At 32.8% G+C, this 23504-nt stretch overlaps 1 protein-coding gene across 1 annotated transcript in view; it reads left to right on the forward strand.

The window, feature by feature from the left end:
• Positions 1-23504, forward strand: part of LOC130663847 (insulin-like receptor) — a 135803-nt gene that overhangs the window by 94220 nt on the left and 18079 nt on the right. Inside the window, exons 5-9 of the mRNA XM_057463354.1 lie at positions 2345-2450; positions 2520-3884; positions 17709-17989; positions 18092-18445; positions 22410-23441. Coding sequence (XP_057319337.1) covers positions 2345-2450; positions 2520-3884; positions 17709-17989; positions 18092-18445; positions 22410-23441 — 3138 coding nt within the window. The remainder of the gene's footprint in view (positions 1-2344; positions 2451-2519; positions 3885-17708; positions 17990-18091; positions 18446-22409; positions 23442-23504) is intronic.

The following is a 23504-nucleotide window of genomic DNA, read 5'->3' on the forward strand; positions in this document are numbered from 1 at the left end:
TTAATTCCGTTACTCGGTGAATATTCAGTACAAATTAGTATATTTTATAATTATTAAATTCCATCGGCCAATATAAAGACCTGATGATAAGATTTAATTATTATCGCTCCGTTCCATGTGAAGCCGGTTAAGATTGTGATAATTACCTGATCAGCTGGTAGCGTCTCATGTTTCCAGTCGGTGGACTGACTCTCCAACTCATCCTTCTTCAGGATGCACTATATATATTACTTTGTATCAGGTCCCTTCGTTCAACCCCGGAAAAATTGTGCCTACTTACTTACTTAGCCGACGGGCGGGTCAGATGTTCAGATATCTGCAATTAGCGCGACATCTGGTGACACGTCGCATCATTGAGCATCACTCGACCAGGTTGCAGCTACGACCATTATCAACCGCGGAGAATCAATTTAAAATCAATTAAATAATTATAGAAATTTATTGTACCTTGTTACAATGTAAAATTTCAGTGCAAGTGTGGTGAAAAATAATTTTTCTCCCCACTGATAGCCAGGCTTTCTGATCAGAAAGTTGATATACATTAGTTGCGACCAACTTGACGACAAGTTGTCGACAACTTTCTGCTTTTGTAAGTGTTGGCTCCAGGTTAGCGCCAACTTCCTCAGAAAGTTGCCATCAACTTATAGAAATGCCAATTTTTGCGGCTAAATTGACGACAAACTACTGCAGAAAGTTGTTGCCAGTCTGCTGTCAGCTTGGCGATCAGGGCATATACTATTTTTCAGTTGTTGTCGACTACCCCGAGAACTATCAGATAAAGTATCTTAATTTTTTTTAACTTTCCGCTAAGAAAATCGCAAATTTTTATAAAGTCACACATGCAATTGTTAGCCGAGGCTGATAAATATATAATCTAAGGCTTTCTTTTTTACGGGCCAAGGTGTGTATACTATTTGTCTGCTCGACGAAGTCGGAAAATGGCAACTTTGTTTAGCGCAGTGGTCAGAAAGTTGCCACTTTCCGGCAAGAGAGTAGGAAGTTTATTTGCACTCAGTAATTTCAAAAACACTGATATTTTCGAGCTAGCAAAGCTTGAAAACATGAAATGATGATGCTTTTAAGCTCTACGAGCTCGAAAATCGCGGAAAGTTTTAGAGTTTTTGCCTGCAAGATCAATCATTTTCCAAATTTTTTTCCTTCGTACCCCTACATTATGGCTTTGTTATAACTACTTTCTTATGATGATAGAATATTGTTTTAATGTATTCTAACTTTCTAATTCTTCAAATTGAGTAGTTCCATGAGAATGGAATGATTTTTTTATTGCTTGTTTTCCAACTCTATGATGAGATCACACTTTTGGCTAATTATATAACGCATTTTTGAAACTGCTCATAGGCGTAAAATATATAAAAGTACAAAAATGCAAATAATGTAACAAACATAAATTGTCCGCAGTCAATAATTGAAGGCATGGATGAATAATTGTCCTTGATATAACAATTTAAATTTAATCAAAGTTCCATTCTCTAGACAAGTGATTCGTTTGAAATAATTGTTCTTAACTAACAGTGACGCCAGATTATGACATTTATAACCTTGATGACCGTGTTGTAATTTATGTAGCTTTAAAAATACCTATAAAAATTTTTTAGTTTTTTTTATTTACCTTCAAATTCATTTCAAGCAAACATTTATGAAAATGTTATCATTAATATAAAAGAAAAAAATCTGGAAACTGGTTGGCTCTGCGACCCAGCCCCAAAACTTTCCGCTATTCTTAAACTCCTTGAGCTTAAAAACATTATAGTATATATTTTCAAACTCTTTGCACTTGATAATACTCTTAAGTACATTGATCGTGCTTAATGACCCACGCCTCCAAGCCACGATCGCAATGGTCGCTGGCAAGCATTTAATGTTAAGGGCCACTAAGAGATTGTTTTTATTTTTCACAGTCAGCTCAGCCTCTTGGCACTAAGTCAACTAGTTAGGCTAACTGATAATAAAACTATTAGGATTGGGTCTTCACCCGCTTCCTGGTCACGATAGGAATAATCATTTGAATGAAAAGAATTTATTTTATTATATTCAGCAGTTACAACGTGACCATGTCGCTGAAATTAGCTAACAAAAATAGCAGATTAGTCAGAAAGGTATTCCAAATTTTTGGACTAGACTGTATTAAAAGATGGTTTTTTCTAATGTGGTGGCTTTTGTAAAATTTTGGAAGATTTTATAAAATTTTAGGAAATCATTACGTTTTATCTTTGCATAATGTTTTATTAAACTTTATAAAACAATATTTTACCTATATAATTTTTCTATTCCAAAATAAAATCAAACTAATTTGAATTAAACAGTTAATTTTAATAAATTTTAGGATAACAAACTCAAGAATTTATGTCCTGTATGCGAGAAGCACTGCCCACTTCGCTTAACAAAATTAGACGATAATCTATGTTGGAATGGACAAAATTGTCAGAAAAGTAAGATTAATTAATTTATCCATATTGTGTGATATTATTTGTTTGATGTTAATCTTTGAAAATTTATAGTTTGCAAATGCGGTAATGGTGCTTGCAATCCGTCCGGTGAATGCTGCAATCCGTTATGTTTGGGAGGATGTACCGGACAGACAGCTTCTGATTGTAAAATATGCCGAGATGTAATATTACCTGATAATAAATGCGCGAAACAGTGTCCACACAATATGTATGAGTTTTTAAACCGTCGATGTATAGATGAACATAAATGTAGAAAAATGAGAAAACCTTTAGAGGCATTTGGTAACGTAAAAGAGTATCCATATAAGCCTTTCAACAATAGCTGTGTGATAGAATGTCCAGCTGGTTATATGGATGATGAAAATAACGGTAAAGCGTCATGTAAAAAATGCGATGGTGCTTGTTCAAAAGTATGTTCAGGAGCAAGTGTTGATAGCATTGCTTCTGCTCAAAAACTTCGAGGTTGTACTCGGATTGAAGGCAGTTTGGAAATACAAATTAAAGGTGGTAAAAATATGGTAAAAGAACTTGAAGATAATTTAAACATGATAGAGATAATCGATGGCTATTTAAAGATCGTTCGAAGTTTTCCTCTAATATCTCTAAACTTTTTAAAAAATTTAAAACTAATAAATGGTTCTCAATTAGAAAATGATAAATATACATTAGCAGTTCTTGATAATCAGAATCTTCAAGAATTATGGGATTGGGATACACATCCACCCATTACAATAAAATCTAAAGACGGACCTGCCAAAGTATTTTTTCATTTTAATCCGAAGCTCTGTATCCACAATATAGAAAAACTGCGTGATGTAGCTAATTTATCTCAATTTACGGATTTAGAAGTAGCACCGAATAGCAATGGTGATAAAGTTGCCTGTAATGTTACCGTGTTAAAAGTACAAGTAATTAAAAAAACTGCAGAAGCAGCACTTATAGAGTGGAGAGCATTCGAACATCACGATCCTAGATCTCTACTAGGTTACGTTGTTTATTTTATAGAAGCACCTAATCGAACTGTCACAATGTATGACGGTCGTGATGCATGTGGAGGAGATGGTTGGAGAGTTGATGATGTTGCTTCAGAATCTTCAAACGATTCATCCAATCTTATTATCACAGCTTTACTCACTCAATTAAAACCATACACTCAATATGCATTTTTTGTTAAAACTTATACGATTGCCACAGAAAGGTCAGGAGCGCAAAGCCAAGTACAATATTTTACGACTTTACCTGGTGAACCAAGTCAACCAAAAGCTTTCTCAGTTTGGAGTAATTCTAGCAGTGAATTAGTTATGTCTTGGCTTCCGCCACTACGAAAAAATGGAAATTTAACATATTATAAAATTATTGGCAAACGTGAAGTCTACGATCCTAACATTCTTGCTAAAAGAGATTATTGCGATAAACGTAAGTGATTGGAATTTTATTATTATTATTATTATCAAGATTTTTTAGTGCTTATTTTATGGTGCTACTCTGGCGAATCTGATTTGCGATATGGTACGGATTTTTTTTACTGTACACTACCATTTTTCATAGTGCACAACCCTGCTGGATCTGAATTACGGTAACCTACCGCATTTTGCCGTAATTTACTATAAAATACGGTAATTTCGCGGTAAACTTACCGCAATTTGCGGCATTTTTCACTGTAAGCAACGTATTTTCTTATTTTTGCAGTTTTTTAGTGCTATACTTCACTTTACGATAAAACACGGCAGGCTTGCCGCAATTTTACAGTAAATTACCGTTCTCTTACTGCAAACTTTTGGTAATAATACCGTACTTTTGCTGTGGAATACCGTATTTTACCGTAGAATACCTTCAATTATGGCAAATAACGGTAATGACCGTAATTCGGATCTGCCGAGGTACTATAATACGGTAATTTACCGCCAATCAGATTCATTAGGTTAAGATTTTACGCTAGCTTTTTATCATTCTCAAATAATATCAAATATTTGCTCAGAATTCCACTGTGTATTCTATAGTTATGTATTCGAAGACTTCGTTCGATATATTTGAACTACTATACTGCATAAGAATATTAATTATAACTTATCGAGTTAAATGTTATTATCGGTAACATTTTAAATGATTGTTCGATATTAATATGCGATCGTTTTATAATCAGACTTATTTGAAACCGAATTGAATTTCCAAAACTGCCATTCGATCATCAGATTGGAGATTGGATTTCTTAATATAAATTATATTTTGTGAAATCCACTGATTTATTAAAAGAAATATAAAAAAACATTAATTAAATACTATTTTCAAACAAATTATCAGAATTATCAAGTTTTTGTAGTTTAAGAAATTTTTTTCGGACAATTGTAAAACTGGAGTTCAAGTTTGTCCTCTAATAGAGCAAGAGCCCGTGAGTGCCAGACCTTCGGATTTTTATAAAAGCTGAAAATTTTTCTATGTGTGTCCCTAGTACAGGTAAGAATGATCCCCACCCATGAAGCTGAGGCAGCGGTGGCTTTGGCAGGTAACAGGTCACAAAGGTGTATAAAATTCCATCTCAAATTTATCATAAAATAAAACTGAATTTTTTTATATTTGATTCATAATAATGTCAAAACTCGCGTTGCTCATTGCCAGACAGTTAGTATGGTTGCAACCCTCTGCCGGACACCCTTAAACTATTATAATTTATAATTATACTTACGTTATATTATAAAACCTAAATTTTATATATAATTTTTTGGGGGACTATTAATCTATGTTTACATAATAGCCGGACAGTTTCGACGGTTCTATCATCTTGCCAGACGCATTCAAAGTGAGCAGTAGTTCGGAGAGCAAGGAGCGTATACAGTAACTAGTGCGAGTGAGACAGAGCGCTTGGTCTATTACGGCCCTTCACTGCGCATCCACTGTTATTAAGTTCAAATTGTGCAGTTTATTTTTTTTTTTAATCAAGAAATTTCATTAAATAAATTTTTACAGTTTGAATATCAAATATTTAAAACAATACTCAGTAAAATTGTTCTAATACAACTTCAATCATATCGAAACTGTAATAATTTTATTTACACTAATGCAAAAAATTAAAGGAGCAGAAAAATTTGGTGAAAAATGATCGTATCGAGATTTAAAAAAAAACATTTTACAGCTTGAAATCTCTAGTTTTGGTGCATTTTTTTCAAAATTTTTTAAAAGCTCCGGTTATTGCGCAAACATGAGAAATACCGCGAGACAAAAAATTAAAAAAATTTTTTTTTTTTTTCCGAAGAGCCCACGGACCGCAAAAAAATTTTTTCAACTAAACGAATGCATAGATCGTTTAGCAAATTTATTCAGCTTCAATTTGGTTTTTTTCTTAACCTCGTAGGACGATTTGTCGCAGAGATATCAGCCTTCAAACAGAAAATGATCCTTTTGGCTTTGATCATCGATATTTCAAATACCAATGATCGCACAGAAAGTTAAAGGGCGGCGTTGAAAACTGTAATAAATTCTCTACAAGACCCTGTCATCATTTTTTGAAAAAAAAAAATTTTTTTTATTTTTAACATCCATTAGAAGTAAGCACAAAAAAATGACTTGAACGATTAATAATATGATAATAATATTATTTTTACAATACAAACACACAAGTTATGATATTCAATAAGAATAAGAAACATATGATCACTATGCAGGTTTCCAATTGTCGTCTTTCTATTTGCGCATGTGCGAATTTCAGGATAAATGCGACAGTAGGAGTATATGGAGAAAAAAGTATCACTATCTTTTTCTAACTCGAGTGAACGACGGTTGCTGATCCAACAGCTGATTTTTCGACATCGTTCTATACTTTCGTCGAGCTATCGAGAGAAAGACCTATTTTACTCGCGCCACACGACGCTCGAATATTGAACTTTAAAGGCAGCAGTTATAAAAAAAAAGTTTCAATTTTTTTTTCTTCGATTTTTTTTGACATTTTTTGGAAATTTTTTATTTTTTTTGTCATTTCCTTGCATTTGCTGAGTCACCAACGCAAAAATTTGAGGAAAGTCGAAAAAAAAAATTTTTTTCATTTTGGTTATGATTACACAATTAAAGGAACAAAACTTGCTTTTTGAATTGTTTAGCAAAAATTTGATCGATGATTCCTAAAAATCGGTTCGATGGATCAATTTCAAAATTTACAGGGGTCTTAGGGGTACATTAAGCTAAAAAAGTCCCTGGCAACATCATTTTTTTTATCGATATTTGCAGAGTAGCGGTTGATTTACTAAAAAACCAAAAAAAGTCATTTTTTTGTGCTTACTTCTAATGGATGTTAAAAATAAAAAAAATTTTTTTTTTTCAAAAAATGATGACAGGGTCTTGTAGAGAATTTATTCCAGTTTTCAACGCCGCCCTTTAACTTTCTGTGCGATCATTGGTATTTGAAATATCGATGATCAAAGCCAAAAGGATCATTTTCTGTTTGAAGGCTGATATCTCTGCGACAAATCGTCCTACGAGGTTAAGAAAAAAACCAAATTGAAGCTGAATAAATTTGCTAAACGATCTATGCATTCGTTTAGTTGAAAAAATTTTTTTGCGGTCCGTGGGCTCTTCGGAAAAAAAAAAAATTTTTTTAATTTTTTGTCTCGCGGTATTTCTCATGTTTGCGCAATAACCGGAGCTTTTAAAAAATTTTGAAAAAAATGCACCAAAACTAGAGATTTCAAGCTGTAAAATGTTTTTTTTTAAATCTCGATACGATCATTTTTCACCAAATTTTTCTGCTCCTTTAATTTTTTGCATTAGTGTAAATAAAATTATTACAGTTTCGATATGATTGAAGTTGTATTAGAACAATTTTACTGAGTATTGTTTTAAATATTTGATATTCAAACTGTAAAAATTTATTTAATGAAATTTCTTGATTAAAAAAAAAAATAAACTGCACAATTTGAACTTAATAACAGTGGATGCGCAGTGAAGGGCCGTAATAGACCAAGCGCTCTGTCTCACTCGCACTAGTTACTGTATACGCTCCTTGCTCTCCGAACTACTGCTCACTTTGAATGCGTCTGGCAAGATGATAGAACCGTCGAAACTGTCCGGCTATTATGTAAACATAGATTAATAGTCCCCCAAAAAATTATATATAAAATTTAGGTTTTATAATATAACGTAAGTATAATTATAAATTATAATAGTTTAAGGGTGTCCGGCAGAGGGTTGCAACCATACTAACTGTTTGGCAATGAGCAACGCGAGTTTTGACATTATTATGAATCAAATATAAAAAAATTCAGTTTTATTTTATGATAAATTTGAGATGGAATTTTATACACCTTTGTTACCTGTTACCTGCCAAAGCCACCGCTACCTCAGCTTCATGGGTGGGGATCATTCTTACCTGTACTAGGGACACACATAGAAAAATTTTCAGCTTTTATAAAAATCCGAAGGTCTGGCACTCACGGGCTCTTGGACTATAAAGGGCATAGTCAGATTAATATGGGAATTCTGCCCCCATGGCTCTTTTGACTCATACTTAGGGGTTCGAATTTGGTGTCGAATGAAAATAATTCACCTCAATTTTTAGCTCTTTAACTCAAACGGTATTCGCGAATTTCAAAATAACCTGTTCTTTCGAAATTATTTTTATTTTTATAGTAAAGTTCGGAATTAATCAATGATGATTTTTTTCCTAATTTTTATGAGCCCAAAACATGAAAAAATCATATAATCAAGAATCTCAAACGGAAACCCGATTTTTAACGGAGAAAAGAAAATTATAATCTTTTTTTTTTTAGCTTTTTTGAAATATGTCACTCACCAAAATTCGTCAGAAAATGTCTTTTATACTACTTTATACTCAGGAGTTTTTTTGAATTTTTTGAAGTGGTGGAACAATAAAAAAAAATAAATACTCATTTTCTTCTTAAAATCTTGCGTTTTAACAAACTTATATTTTTTTTTTAGTACAAATAAATATGTCTAAAATTTGTTTTTACCAAAAATATATCTTTGCAAAAGATAAACATAAGGAATCAGTAGCCTAAAGTAATTAGAAGGGTTATTAATGATTCAAAAGACACTTAAAGGTAACACTTATATATTTTTTCATACCATTGGGAAATATTTTCCATTTTGATACAGAAAAAAAAAATTATAATAAAAAAAATTTTCTAAATAATCAACTGATTTTGCTCACCTTCAAACACGATCAATTTATTGTGATCCGGTAAGAATTGGTGCCGTGATATTGTGATGACAATAAGGTGCTTATATTGGATATACACTATAACACAAAAACTAGACGCTAATTTCTGCGTTACAGCTTCGTTTTCTGCCCTTAGCCTCCAGTCTCAATACCATTTAAATATAGTGGAAACCTAAACATGCAAACCTTCTCAATAAGACAATTTATAGATAAATTGAGAAAAATATAGATAACCCGAACTAGGAATCGAACCCAGACCAATTCGGTATCGCGCCGAGTGCTCTACCAGTTGAGCTATCCGGCACTATACTATTTTCCGTTCAATTTGATCTATAACTTTTTGAGCCATACCGTCCATCGTACGGTAATACACCATTTAAATATAGTGGAAACCTAAACATGCAAACCTCACAATAGGGCGCCAGGTAATTTTTAATCACTGGAACCACCAAACCAGTAAATCATGAAAATTAGATAATTTTTAATCTGTGGATTTATCTCAAAAACACGCATTGATAAAACTCGATAATTTTTGATCCGTGGAATTATCACCGAAACCACGCATAAGTAAAATTAAATCTAAAACTTAACAAAATGCTCAGAACTTATAAGCAAAAACATAACGGAGACTGGAAAACTAAAAACAGAGTTACGGTATGCCATGGTGTCGCTCAGTGTGTAGGTTTATGGAGAGAGGGACTGGTCCGGGTTACATCATTCCAAAGTCATGTAGATTAATATCGAATTTGCAACTTTTATTTAACAACAATAATCTCAAAACTCTATTTAACAATAAACAAAATACGGTAGCTTAATACAAATAATATTTCTCTCTATAACGAATGCTGACTATAATAAAATTAATCTTAACAGAAAGTAAATTGACATCTAAATGATACGTATCGATATTTTATAAATAAATTACTTAATTAACTAGAACTAAACGATAATCAAATAATATTCGGTAAACTAGAACAATTATTATGGATTCGATACTGTAGAACGTTTTCTTTAGCAAAATCGTAAAACTAACGTACATGGGTCTCATTTCGATGTTAATTAGACAATAATTGGTTCAACAATCAAACATGTTTCTTATAATTCTTTTATAAAATAATATTAACAATAAAACGTGAACATGACTCTAAAAATGTAACAGTATTTTCATAATCTTCTCAGATCGTAAATCTTTTCTTTAATTAAAAACACTAGCATAATACCTCAAAACTTTTGACTCGAACTCGATTAATTATTTATAATAATTATTTCATACCTGATGGCTGATGAATCAATATCAAGTAACGCCTTACACTGTTTTAAATAATACTTCTGTAGCTATAATCTTAATCTGTAGCTTTCCGCAATGCCTTGAACTGTAGCGCCATTACTGCACCCGTCTACTCGCTTCAAGCGACTAGAGTCGAATGCTCACGTCCGTACTTCTCGAAGGTCTCCCTTCGACCTCTCTCTCTCAATTCCCAATTCTAAAACCCCAAACTCAATCCTATCGTTATCAATAACTGACCTCTATATTCTAAATTCCTAAATCCAACTCAGTCTTTACTATATCGGTAACTAGAGGCTCAAGTCCTCACTAAACGTACTCAATAAACCCATTCTGAGTATGGATATCCTTGGCAGTTGCTCTCCTGGAACAGACTTCAGCTGGGATCATAAAACATAAACTAAGTGACCTATGACTTCCTCAGCGGTACAAGTGGTCATGACTTGTCCTCTGAGGCCTGTCAGACTAATAATTTAAAAATGACCAAATGGCTTCCACAACAGCAACGGTCACAAAATTACTGTAGAGGCCTGCCAAACCAAAACTCCAAACTGATCCCATTCTGCATCCGTCAAATTCCTTATACGCTGGAGCGCTAGCATCTCAGCTAGACCTCTGCAATCAACCAAGAAGTCTCAGAGGGATAGAACTAGGTTCTATCATCAGATGATACCGGGTGACTAATTTAAGTCCCGCTCCACGGTAACACTGACTCGTCCACATACTCAAAATACCAAAACTTTAAATCCAAAACTCAAACTTAATCATTTCCCAAACTTTAATCTCAAACCATATCTCATGATAATTTCCCGTTAATTTAATTCTGATTCTAATTCTTATTTTTCTTATCAAAAATCCATAACTGTAGCCAAACGTTACTCCATATTTGATTCTTAAACTATAACTTAATCAAAAGTTTGTATCAAAATCGTGAATTACTGTAAGCTAAATTATAAGTCTTGAGTTACCATGCTCGTAAATACAATAAAATTCGTTGGTGCTTGTGACGTTCACTTTGATTTGACCTCCATACGAAAAATAACGTCACAACACATACGTGCGTATATCAATATTCAATCGAATACCCGCTGTAAGCCTTTTTAGGGACGGAGGGGAAATTTTTCTTAGAAATTCAGTTGTCCCACTGCCGTGTGTTTAATTTTATCTTTGACTACCCAATATAAGCCTGTTTAATTTTATATGATTTTAAACTTTAAATATATATTTACGTTTTGTCACACGCCGTTATCTCGATTTTTCTAGTACTTATAGTGCTAAAATCTTTGCGAAATATAGATAATAAATTTTCCTCATTAATTTGTCTATTTTTTCCTATTCTTAGTTTATAACTTTGGCAATTTTTACGGAGGTTTATATGGGTATGTTTAGTACAAAACCAAAAAAGGGGTTGATTAATTTAATTAATGTAACGGGATCGAACTATCACCGTTTTACGGGAAGCCGTTTCCTTGCCTTTTTAGGCGTACACGTGCTTCGTAATACCCCTATCCTGCACCATAATGTAATGATAGCAAAATATTGCGTGTAGGTGCCTCACCAGCAGCCACCATGAGTCAGTACCTCTCTTGAGCCAAACACTATTACCGTCTCAGGAAATAAGGAGATTCTGGTCAAAGTGGGTTTGGAAAGGCCGCCCGTGGTACCAGTTCCCTGAACTGGTGATCCAGGTTGCGTAGATCATTGGTGAGACACAACTTCTCCTCTACACCCTAAAAAGGGTTTCCTCCATTTATAATTGCTAAGATTTCAGACATGCCATCACAAAAATAATCTCATTCATCACTAAGTGATAATCTAATCTGCGAGCTTTTATTCCCCGTGATTTTCTAAAACAAATCATGGTGGCGTGGAAACACTCTTTAATTAGTTCGTAAAGACACCTTTTGGCTTCCTGCAACTACAGCTTTTAGGCTGCTAACAGTTGGAGTACTAGTAGCGAACCCTACGGAGAGGATGGTGCTTGGTGATCTGGTGCCCAATAAAGGGCGCTTGACCTCTTTCGCCCAAAAAGGGGTTAAATGAAACAAGTTGTTTTGGACTCAGTAACTATACTAATCAAGGGGAAGACGATAGATCCTTATACATTTTAGGCTTATAACGTGTGGCCGACTGTATGATCATTCAAATCGGTAACATTCAATTCTACTCGACTAACTAGTCGCAGAAATTAACGGATATAAATAAAATTCCAAATTTTTAAGCGATTTTCAACATACTGTAACTCAGAGGAAAATGTTCGTACAGTAAAAAGAAAGAAAGCAAATTGTAGCTTAAAGTGTCTACTTTCCAGATCTGGGTTTCAAAAAATTTTATCATGCACGGTTCCGGAGTAATCCTAAGAAAATCACCGCAAAAAAAAAATTTCTAAAATTTTGCTTGTCTTAAAAAAGATCTATAGGCTTCAATAAATTTTTAATTTCCCGCTAAGAAAATCGACGATTTTCGAAAAATTGGGAAGTTATTGTTTTCACCCCGATTTTCGAAAGTCGAGTTTTCATCAGATGTCGACGTTTTGAGGTCCTAGGAAGCTATTCTGACTATTTTCAGAATGATGTCCGAGTGTATGTGTGTGTGTGTGTGTGTGTGTGTGTGTGTGTGTGTGTGTGTGTGTGTGTGTGTGTGTGTGTGTGTGTGTGTGTGTGTGTGTGTAAACTCTTTGTAACTTTTTAACTAATGAATCGATTTGGATGGTTGAGGTAGCAATCGAAAGAGCTTGTTGGCCCTAAACTTTCCTGAAAATTTCAGATCATTTGATCAAGCAGACTCGAAAATATTGGCGAATTACGAAAAAAAAAAAATTTTTTTTTTAGTTTTTTAGTGATTTCTCAGAAACGACTTGAACGATCGACTTTAAAATCTACTAAGCTCTGGAACACTATAAGCCGCGTCGAACGCCACCTCAACCATCTCAATCGGTTAATTAGTTCGAGAGATATCGTTGGCGAAAGAAATGGTAAAAAACGGTTTTTTTCTATTATCTTTGAAGTGACTTATCCGATCAATTTTAAAATTTAATCAGCTCTAGAATTCAATAAAACGCGCCGATTGCCACCTCAAACGTCAAAATCGGTTGATTAGTTCAAAAGATATCGGCGCTGAAAAGTTAAAATAATAACATTTTATGTTATTTTTTCCGGATAAATCAAAATATAATGTGCTAAAATGTGTCTGAAATCATACCAACTCCTTCTCTTTATAGTCTCTTTCGATCATCAGATAATGTCATATAACTTGTTCCTTAGTTTTAAACATATTGTCAGCAAAAAATTGAAAAAACCCAGTCGTTAATGTTTTTCTTTGATATTCCATGTATTATTGCTCTGACCTAAGTCAAAACTTATTCAAATCTTGATTTTGATCACTGACATTGATTTCTGCCTCAACACATTTAGTTCAGAGAACATAATCGATAATAAAAATTTAAAAACCGCTTCTTCATTAATGATTTTTGATTCTTAACTTTTTAAACTCTAGCATAAAACGTAACTTGTTAGAGCTTGAAAAGCTCATAAAAAAATGATTGCATGCAATAGCATTTTCGAGCTCGAAGAGCTCGAAAATATATTCACAGTGATGTTTTCAAGCTCCTTGAGCTCGAAAACAGCGGGAAGTTTAGGGGCTGGCCCGCAGGGTCAACCGACGCCCAGATTTTTTTTTGATGTTCTAACCTTAAATCTCTTTTAGATAATTTAATGTCCTTCAATTTGTCACCCTCAAAAAGTCTCTACAACGATTTGGCGCAGAGTTATCATTGGTCAAAGCAAAAAAGTCCATTTTGGCTTTGTCAATCAATAACTCTGGACAAATTTGTCGCACAGGGAATGAAAGTAAGGCTTTGAAAACAGCAAGACATTATCTATAAGATACAAATAGTGCTTTTAATGAAGAAATTTTTTCGATGCGGCAGTGTTGATTTTAAAAAACGACAAAATTCGCATATTTAAGGATATTTGGAAATCTTGGTAAAACTTTAGGTATAACGGATGAACGAGGGACACCATCGGTAATTTTTTCTCCTTAAAGTGTCCCAAAAAAACCCTAAAAATTTCAAAGCATTGCGATTTTTTTCTTAGTGCCCCGAAGCTTTAAATTTATCGTTTTCACCAAAAATAGCATAATGAGCGTTTCTTCGGTTTTCAATCATTTCTTCAATTTCGAAAGGTTTCTTTTAGCGACAAACATTATTTCTGCAATCAAAAACATTAATTATTGGATATAATTAAAAAAAAAATCTGTGTATCGGTTGACCCTGCAGGCCAGCCCCAAAACTTGCGGCTGTTTACGAGCTCCCTGAGCTCGAATACTTTGTCGTGATAAATTTTCACGTTTGTATGCCATTGTTTTCGAAAAAAACCGTTTTTTAGCATTTCTTTCTTCCACAATATGTCGCGAACGAATTAACTGATTTTGATGGTTGGGGCGGCAATCGACGTATTTTATTGAGTTCTGAAGCTGATCAAATTTTGAAAACGTTTGATTTAGTCGTTTCAAAGATATTTGTGAAAAACTGATTCTTAAAATTTCTTCCTCCCACGATATCTCGCGAACGAATGAACCGACTTCGATGGTTGAGGCGGGAATCAACGCGTTTCATTAAGTTATATAGCTGTTTAAATTTTGGAATTGATCGAATGTGTTCCTTCTGAAAAATTTGAAAAAAACTAAAAAAATTTTTTTTTTTGTATTTCTTCTGTATCTTAGAGTCCATTTGATCGATCGATTTGAAATTTTCAGAAAAGTTGACGGCCAACAAACTCTTTCGATTGCCACCTCACCCATCTCAATCGATCAATTCATTAAAAAGATATTAAGAGTTTACATACATACACACACACACACACACACACACACACACACACACACACACACACACACCTCATAGTAAATAGTCAGAATAGCTTTCTAGGACCTCAAAACGTCAACATCTGATGAAAACTCGATTTTCGAAAATCGGGGTGAAACCAATAACTTCCCGAATTTTTGAAAATTAACAATTTTCTTAGCGGGAAGTTGAAAAATTTTTTTTCAAAAATTTGATTTTTTCGATATTTTTCTTCCATATTATCTTCACAATTGATTTTCTTAACATCAAAATCATTTTTGATAATGTAAATTATATAAGTAAATTATTTTAAGTTCTAGACGAAAATTAAATTTATTATTATTTTTTTTTTGAATTATGAATTTCTCATAATTTTTAACTTCCTGCAAGAGATATGTGTGTGTTGTGTGTGTTTGTGTGTGTGTGTGTGTGTGTGTGTGTGTGTGTGTGTGTGTGTGTGTGTGTGTGTGTGTGTTTGTGTCATTCATGTATTTGTGTATCTAAATATAATTACTAATCTTTTCTAAATATAGATAATATCTATATTTAGTATATTATTAAAATACATTGAGTGATCGGGTACCAGATCTTTTACCTTAGCCTTCAACATTTATAAATGTTGAGAGTATCTAAATGTTAAATAAGTGCTAATGACATCCAATCACTTCACCCATGTATTATTAACTGAGCCATCATGTAATTATACACAGTAAAAAATATTGTGTTAAAATCAACACAATCTATGTGTTAGAAACGGTCCACACAATATTTGTGTTATTTTTCAACACAGACTATTTGTGTTGAATTTCAACACAAAATTTGTGTTAAAATTTCAACCCTTTTTGTGTTGATTTTAAAGTAACACTTAATAAATGTTGATAATATCGATTATTATACTATTAACTATTTCCATTCAAAGTTGTAAAAATTCTTAACTAAGAATGTGTGTGCGGGCGAGTGTGCGCACCCGTGTACATGTGTGCGGGTAAGTGTGCGCGGGTGTGTACTTGTGTGCGCAAATGCGCGGGTAAGTGGACGCACGTATGCGGGTAAGTGTGCGCGCGTGTGCGGATAAGGGTGTGTATGTATGCGGGTAAGTGTGCACATGTGTGCGGTAAGTGTGTGTATGTGTGCGGGTAAGTGGACGCAGTGTGCGGGTAAGTGTGCAGATAAGGGTGTGTATGTGTGTGGATAAGTGTGCGCATGTATGCGTGTGTACATGTGTGCGCACGCGTGTGTGCATGTGTGTGGGTAAGCGTGCGCATGTGTGTGTACATGTGTGCGCGAGTGTGATGGTAACTTTTAGCATAAAATTCTATCCGTGTGAGTAACACTTTTAAAGTGTTGAAGAGTAAATCGATTAAAAATTTTAAAGTAACACAAAGAATTGTGTTGATTTGACACAAAATAATCAACACAAAAATTTTAACACGGACCATTTTTAACACAGATACACAATATTGTTTACTGTGTAGATGAACTATTTCTATTTATTAAAATAATTATGTTAAAACTAAATTATTTGTACATGTACATTAGGGTGAACCAAAAAAACCAACCTATCGAATTTACGTCTTAAAAAGGACCTATATATCGAGAAAAAAATTCTCCCATTGGGCAAAATACTTAGCTCAATTTTAAAAGGTGTCGGTAGCCATTTGAAATTTCTCATTTAAATAACATGCAAAAAAATTTTTTTTGATTAAAAATATTATAGCTTTTGAACCGTGGGAGACGAAAATTCGGCTCCAGAATATTCTTGTAGGGCGTTAAATTTCTTGAAAGAAAGTCTTGGGAGTCGAATTTGTAAACTTGAGATTTCGTATACTAACAGGCTATCAAAGTCTAGAGTAAACAGAATCATACAAATTTAAGGCTTTATTTGGATTTTCCAAATACTTTTCTTTTATTGTGATCGATAACAAAATATTATTTTTTACAACGCGGATATTGTTGGTGATTTCATTGCACTACATGTAGAACAAATTTTCTCGTAGTATTGATATTTTTAATAATAAAACCTTAAATTTGTATGATTCTGTTTACTCTAGACTTTGATGGCCTGTTAGTATACGAAATATCAAGTTTACAAATTCGATTCCCAGGATTTTTTTTAAAGAAATTTAATGCTATACAAGAATATTTTAGAACCGAATTTTTCACTCCCACGGTTCAAAAGTTATAATATTTTTAATCGAAAAAAATTTTTTTGCATGTTATTTAAATGGGAAATTTCAAATGGCTACCGACACCTTTTACAATTGAGCTAAATGTTTCTTAATGGGAGAATTTTTTCTCGATACATAGGTCCTTTTCAAGGCATAAATTCGATAGGTTCGTTTTTTTGGCTCACCCTAATGTACATGATTCATTTTTATGAACGCTAAAAAAAAAAAGATTCATAATATGAAATTACAAATTTCCGTACTTTTGTATTATGAATATTTTTTTTCTGATTAATATATATTAATATAGTTATTACATTTACTATACTGATTTCCATCAAATATTCCACAAAAGATTCTTTCTTCTTAAGCAAGATATTAGTTATGGTCAGAAATTCTATGACAACTTTTTTCTGTTGAAATACTGCAAAATTAACGTGAAATTATTGTGGAACGCATGTAAAATGATAGTAAAAATAAGGCAAGGTATCCTTGAACATCTGATTTCTATATGAAGAATATCTGTTGTAGAGTAAAAGTTGATTATATTTATGATTAAATTAATGCGTGTTGAGGGCAACACTACAATAAATTCTCGGTATATCGATGGTCCATTAACGATCAGACATTTTCACAAGTATACCGTATGATTACCGTATAAATTCTATGAATTAACCTGATTCTAGCGGAAAATACGACGTCAAGTCATCGTGAATTCAATGTATTTTTGTGATGACCGCAAAGCTGTAAGGGAATAAAACAATGTAATTATTTTTTAAAGCTCTGCAATTCCCGGAAAAGAAACCGATAGCTGAGATAGCTGAAGAAGAACGTAAACGTGCTGAAGCTGAAAAAGAACGCACTCAACCAGATGTAGCTACTTGTGAATGTGCTGATAGAGAATCAGATCAATCAATAAGAGAAAAAGAAGTATCAAGCTCAATTGCTTTTGAAGATGCGTTACACAATCAAGTTTATGTTAAAAGAGTTGGTGGCAATAATAGACGTAAGCGTGATATCTCTACTGTCTTCAAACCAAATGACTCAGATTCTCTAATAAAGGTAAAGATACTCCCTAATATTATTAAGATTGAATTATTACTGTCGTATTTTTTAATATTTATCTGTAAGAAATTCCATGTAAATTTATAATTTTTCTTTTAGAATGAAACGGAAGAAGACAGTGAACAGAAATTTGAACGTTTGGTACCTAGTTCAAACCTTTCATTTGTAATGCGAAATTTAAGACATTTTGCTACTTACAATATAGAACTCCAAGCTTGTCGTGAACCTGTACCAGATGATGTAAGCCAAAGGTGTTCAACAAAAATAATACAAAACTGTCGAACTTTACCCTTTGAACATGCAGATGATATTCCAATGGGATCATTAAAATTAGATAAAATCCATGGTAATACCAGCCGTCCGATAGTGAAGTTGCAGTGGGAAGAACCGTTAAAACCCAACGGTTTAATTGTTGCTTATCAAGTTGAATACAAGAGAGTAGGAATGCCAAATGTAAGAATAACAAATTATTTATAATGAATATTATATCGATTAAGATGCATGAAATTTGAAACAAAAATTTTTGGAGTTTACTCCTTAAGAATCGATTTTCATATAAGGAGCCCGGTATGGAAAAAATATGAGGAGTAAAATACATTCAACGAATGACCTTGTTACGACTATTCGCGTTACAACTTTCACTTTTCAGGCGTGAGTGTATAGGGTATGGAGACTATATATGTATATAGTCTCCATAGTATAGGGTATCCTACGAGGCAGCGTACGAATGCATTGTATGTATACAATATACCTATATATACATATATAATATATATAGGTATATAATATATACTCTACGGCGTCTTTAAATGATAAATATATATATAGTATATCAGTCGTACTCTAATGATACGTACAGTGAGCATTATTATTTTGTATTCTCAAGTGTTTTTTTTAATTTTAAACTATTACTGATTTCATATTCTTGTTAGGCATTATATGATTACTTTTCAAATTTTTTCATGCCATTTTATAAACTTTATAATCTTTTTATAAACAAATGGATTAATTAAATATTTTTGAAAATTTTTTTTTCACCATATTGTTAGAGTGAGGAAATAATAATTAAAAAAAAAAAAATTTTTTTCTTAAAAACGCATTTACAATTTTTATAAATAAACGCGTGTTGTTAGAGAACTATAACAGATAAACATTAGGTTTAAAATTTATAAGAAAGCTTAACTCATACTGTATAAAAACGACTCGAAGGTCGAAAACTGTATCTGCAATAGTTGCAAAGTTACAGCAATTTGTTTGTTGACAAATTGTGTCAGAGCTTGGACTTTGTCGTACTCTAAAACCCAGATGTTTTTTAAAAATTGGAAGAATTTTTATTTGCCATATTGTTGCAGGTTGCTGTTTTTGTAATTTTTTTATGTTCTAAAAAAAATTAAAATAAAAAAAAAAATTGTTAAACATACAAATGAATAAATCGTTGACAAAAAAATTTTGTTTTTTTGCCATTATATGTAGAAATGCAAATTATAATTCAAAAGAAAACGATTCCTTAATGATTTATTTAAATGATCAAAATATGAAAAAAACGATTATAAACAATAAGATATTGTTTTTAAGAAATTTTTTTTTTTTAAATCATTATTTTCTTACGCTAACAATATGGTGAAAAAAAATTTTTCAAAAATATTTAATTAATACATTTGTTTATAAAAAATTTATAAACAAATGGCAAGAAAAAATTTGAAAAGTAATCATATAATGCCTAACAAAAACATGAAATCAGTAATAGCTTAAAATTAAAAAAAAAATTATTTAACATACATTATTTTAATTTTTAATTTTTTTGGGTAGTTCAAAAATTAATAATTAATGAAATCAAAATATTATATAAACTTTCATACCGTCATCTATTTGAGTATGTTTATAAAAAGGGCTCCAAGAAACAAAAAATTTATAGATTAATTATTTAAACTTTTATGCCGCCTTTTATGACAACACAAACCCGTAAAGAAAATGTCGATTAACAATTGAATAACTTCTTGAAAAATGGTGATGCAACTTTTATTACCGCGAAATCATATTCTTTGAAGTGTCTAGATGACACCAGAATGTTTTCAAATTTTTTAATTGATATTTAAATGCAAAAAAAAATTATTTAAAAACTGCGCTCACTAGAGTGGCGGCGCGCGCATGCCGAAACTGTCGCGCATGAGCTAATTTTCAACGTTAAATTAAAATTATAAATATTGGAGCTACAATTCGGGGAGTCAAGAACTTTTCGACTAAAATTTTCTGCTCTTTCAGAAACTTTTTTAATATTTGAGCTATCACTTATACTTCTTGAGATTTTGCCAAAAAGCTGGACGGCTAGTTTTTTGTTCATAACAATTGTAATTTTATTTTTCCAAAAAAAATCCAAAAAATGTCTTTTTCTAGACGCCATTCCAGATCGTTTAAGCCATCAACTATATTTTTAGGAGACCTGTAACTATTTTTCGCAGGAACTCAACTTCTCGACTAGACTAAAATAGAATAAAAATACATTATTTAGGTATTTTCATTGATTCGTTTATTTACCATTTGATATGGTATTAATCTTTTTCTTAGACTAGTAAGCCTTTAATTCTGTGCCTATTTAGACAGTCGATCTGAAGGAGTAAACTCCAATCGTGCGTTGGTTGTTACACACTTTTTTTTATTCTATGAACTTGTAGTCCGAAAGTTCGTAAAGATCCAATAAAATTATTTTAAGCATACGACAGGAAATCTAGATTCAAAATTCAACATTATATTTCATTTCGCTTCTTAATATAAATTAATTATGTGCTTTAAATGCACAACTTTTACAGTTTCTTACAATGGTTTACCTTCTTTCACCCCAAGCTCTTTCTTTTTTATACTGCCTAAACTCTTTTATCCTTTATGTTTGTGGCTGTGGCCCAACTTGTGCTTATGTTGCACTGCACCATTACGATGATGCCCTACTACCTTACCTTGCGGTGGAGGTGTGGCGGCTTAAAAAAACCACAGAGAAAACCTATACTAGCACAGTTTTTCGGTTTGGGCGAAGCTCTAGTGATCGATAAAATTCCTATTCTACAGACCACTAGATCTTCATCCCGCGCCTAGCGCTCAGAGACCTCCATTTGAGCCCGACGCGTGGCTAAGCGGTCATTCAACCAAGTAGCAATCATGCTCGATGCTACTTAATTTTGGTGGTCACCCGAGCCACGTGCGTACCAAACGGCTGCATCTGTCGCTTCGCTTGGCGGCTTATAAATTCCTACGATTTGTGAAGAATAAAACTTACCAATACACTATGTTTGGAGTTATTTGAAAAATGAAATTTTTATAGTCTCTAAGTAAATAAAAAAAAAATATTCTCCAAGTTTCAGATCTCTATCTCAATTTTAACTCCTGCCGCTCAGCGATGTAAGTTTCCCACTTGAATAACATGGGGTTTTTGGCATTGAACGATCAATTTTTGTTCCGGCCAAAGTAATTGTTTAAAAAATTTGAAACTTTGTTGACTTAATCCTTATAATAATAGCTATTCCTTAGAATTTTTGCGGATTTTTATCTTTTCTTTTTATTTTTATTTGAAAATTTTTTCAACAGAGGTTGTCATATATTCTCGACTAAGTTTTCCTCGGAAACAAAATTGCTAAATACAGACTGCACATTGATGCACTACTGTCTCATTTAGCAAAGCGCGCTTTAATTTTTTGATAATAATCGTTTGTTTATGAGAAAAACTTGGCCAAAGTTCCTGATTACTGTATTAATGCAATAAAGATAATACAGTCCATCCACTTGAGTGCGAGAGTGAAAAAAGTAAACGCTCCTGATAAGGATGCAGAGTGATTCGTTATAATTAAAAAAAAAGTTTCAGATAAAAATAAAAAATTATTTTTTTTTTTTTTTCATCTTGCTGTACCTCCAAAATTATGGTCGATAAAAATCTGTGAAAATTCTAAGGAATAGCTACGATTATAAGGATAAAGTCCACAGAGTTTCAAATTTTTTGAACAATTACTTTGGTCGGAATAAAAAATTAATCGTTCAATGCCAAAAACCCCATGTTATTTAAATGGGAAACTCACATCGCAATGCGGCACGGGTTAAAATTGAGATGGAGACCTAAAACTTGGAAGATATTTTTTTTATTTATTTCGAACCACATAAGCCTATGAGAGCATACAAATTTTTAAATGTCCAAAATAAAGACCACCCTAATATCCATTTAAATATAGTGGAAAACTAAACATGCAAACCTTCTTAATAAGACAATTTATAGATAAATTGAGAAAAATGTAGGTAGCCCGAACTGGGAATCGAACCCAGACCAATTCGGTATCGCGCCGAGTGCTCTACCAGTTGATCTATCCGGCACTATACTATATTCCGTTATACTATATACATATACATAATTTGCTGATTAATTTAATTTTATTTTTAGATTCAACCTATTGTAGTTTGCATCAGTAGACAAAAATTTATCAGTGATAATAAGTCTTGTATCACTAAAGATTTACCCGCTGGCAATTATTCAGTGATAGTTCGAGCTACGAGCTTAGCAGGGAGTGGTGCTGATTCGGAAGTACTTTATGTTTATATCGATGAAGATAGCGCAAAAGAAGTATTTTGGATTGTTTTTTGGTCAGTTTCCAGTATAGTTATCTTGATAACATCTTTGACTACAGTTTATGTATGCAAGCGTAAGCTCTTGCAGAATGTACCAAGTAGAAGATTGATAGCAACTGTAAATCCAGAATATGTCAGTACTGCTTATGTGCCTGATGAATGGGAAGTACCAAGGAAAAAAATTCGTCTATCACGAGAATTGGGTAATGGTTCATTTGGTATGGTTTATGAAGGTGTTGCTAAAGATATTAGTAAATTAAAACCTGAAATAAGATGTGCTGTAAAAACTGTCAATGAAAATGCAACCGATCGTGAACGTATAGAATTTTTAAATGAAGCATCGGTAATGAAAGCTTTCAATACTCATCACGTTGTAAGATTACTTGGTGTCGTATCTCGAGGCCAACCTCCTTACGTTATCATGGAATTGATGGTAAATGGTGATCTTAAAACATATTTACGAAGCCATCGACCTGATCAGTGTGAAAATATGTCAAGGCAGCCTCCTACACTCAAACGAATTATACGAATGGCCGCCGAAATTTCCGATGGGATGGCTTATTTATCAGCGAAAAAATTTGTTCACAGAGATTTAGCAGCTCGTAATTGTATGGTAGCCGAAGATCTTACTGTAAAAATTGGTGACTTTGGTATGACTAGAGATATATATGAAACTGATTATTATCGAAAGGGAACGAAAGGTCTTTTGCCTGTTCGGTGGATGGCGCCTGAAAGTTTGAAAGACGGTGTATTTACTAGCTATTCAGATGTATGGAGCTACGGAATAGTATTATGGGAAATGGTCACGCTTGCATCTCAGCCATATCAAGGATTATCGAACGATCAAGTATATTTATAATTATTTTATTAATAATAGTTTAATTAATGGGTATTTATGTACCAATTCTTA

This window comes from Microplitis mediator, chromosome 2 (assembly GCF_029852145.1).
Source record: "Microplitis mediator isolate UGA2020A chromosome 2, iyMicMedi2.1, whole genome shotgun sequence".
Lineage (NCBI taxonomy): Eukaryota > Metazoa > Arthropoda > Insecta > Hymenoptera > Braconidae > Microplitis > Microplitis mediator.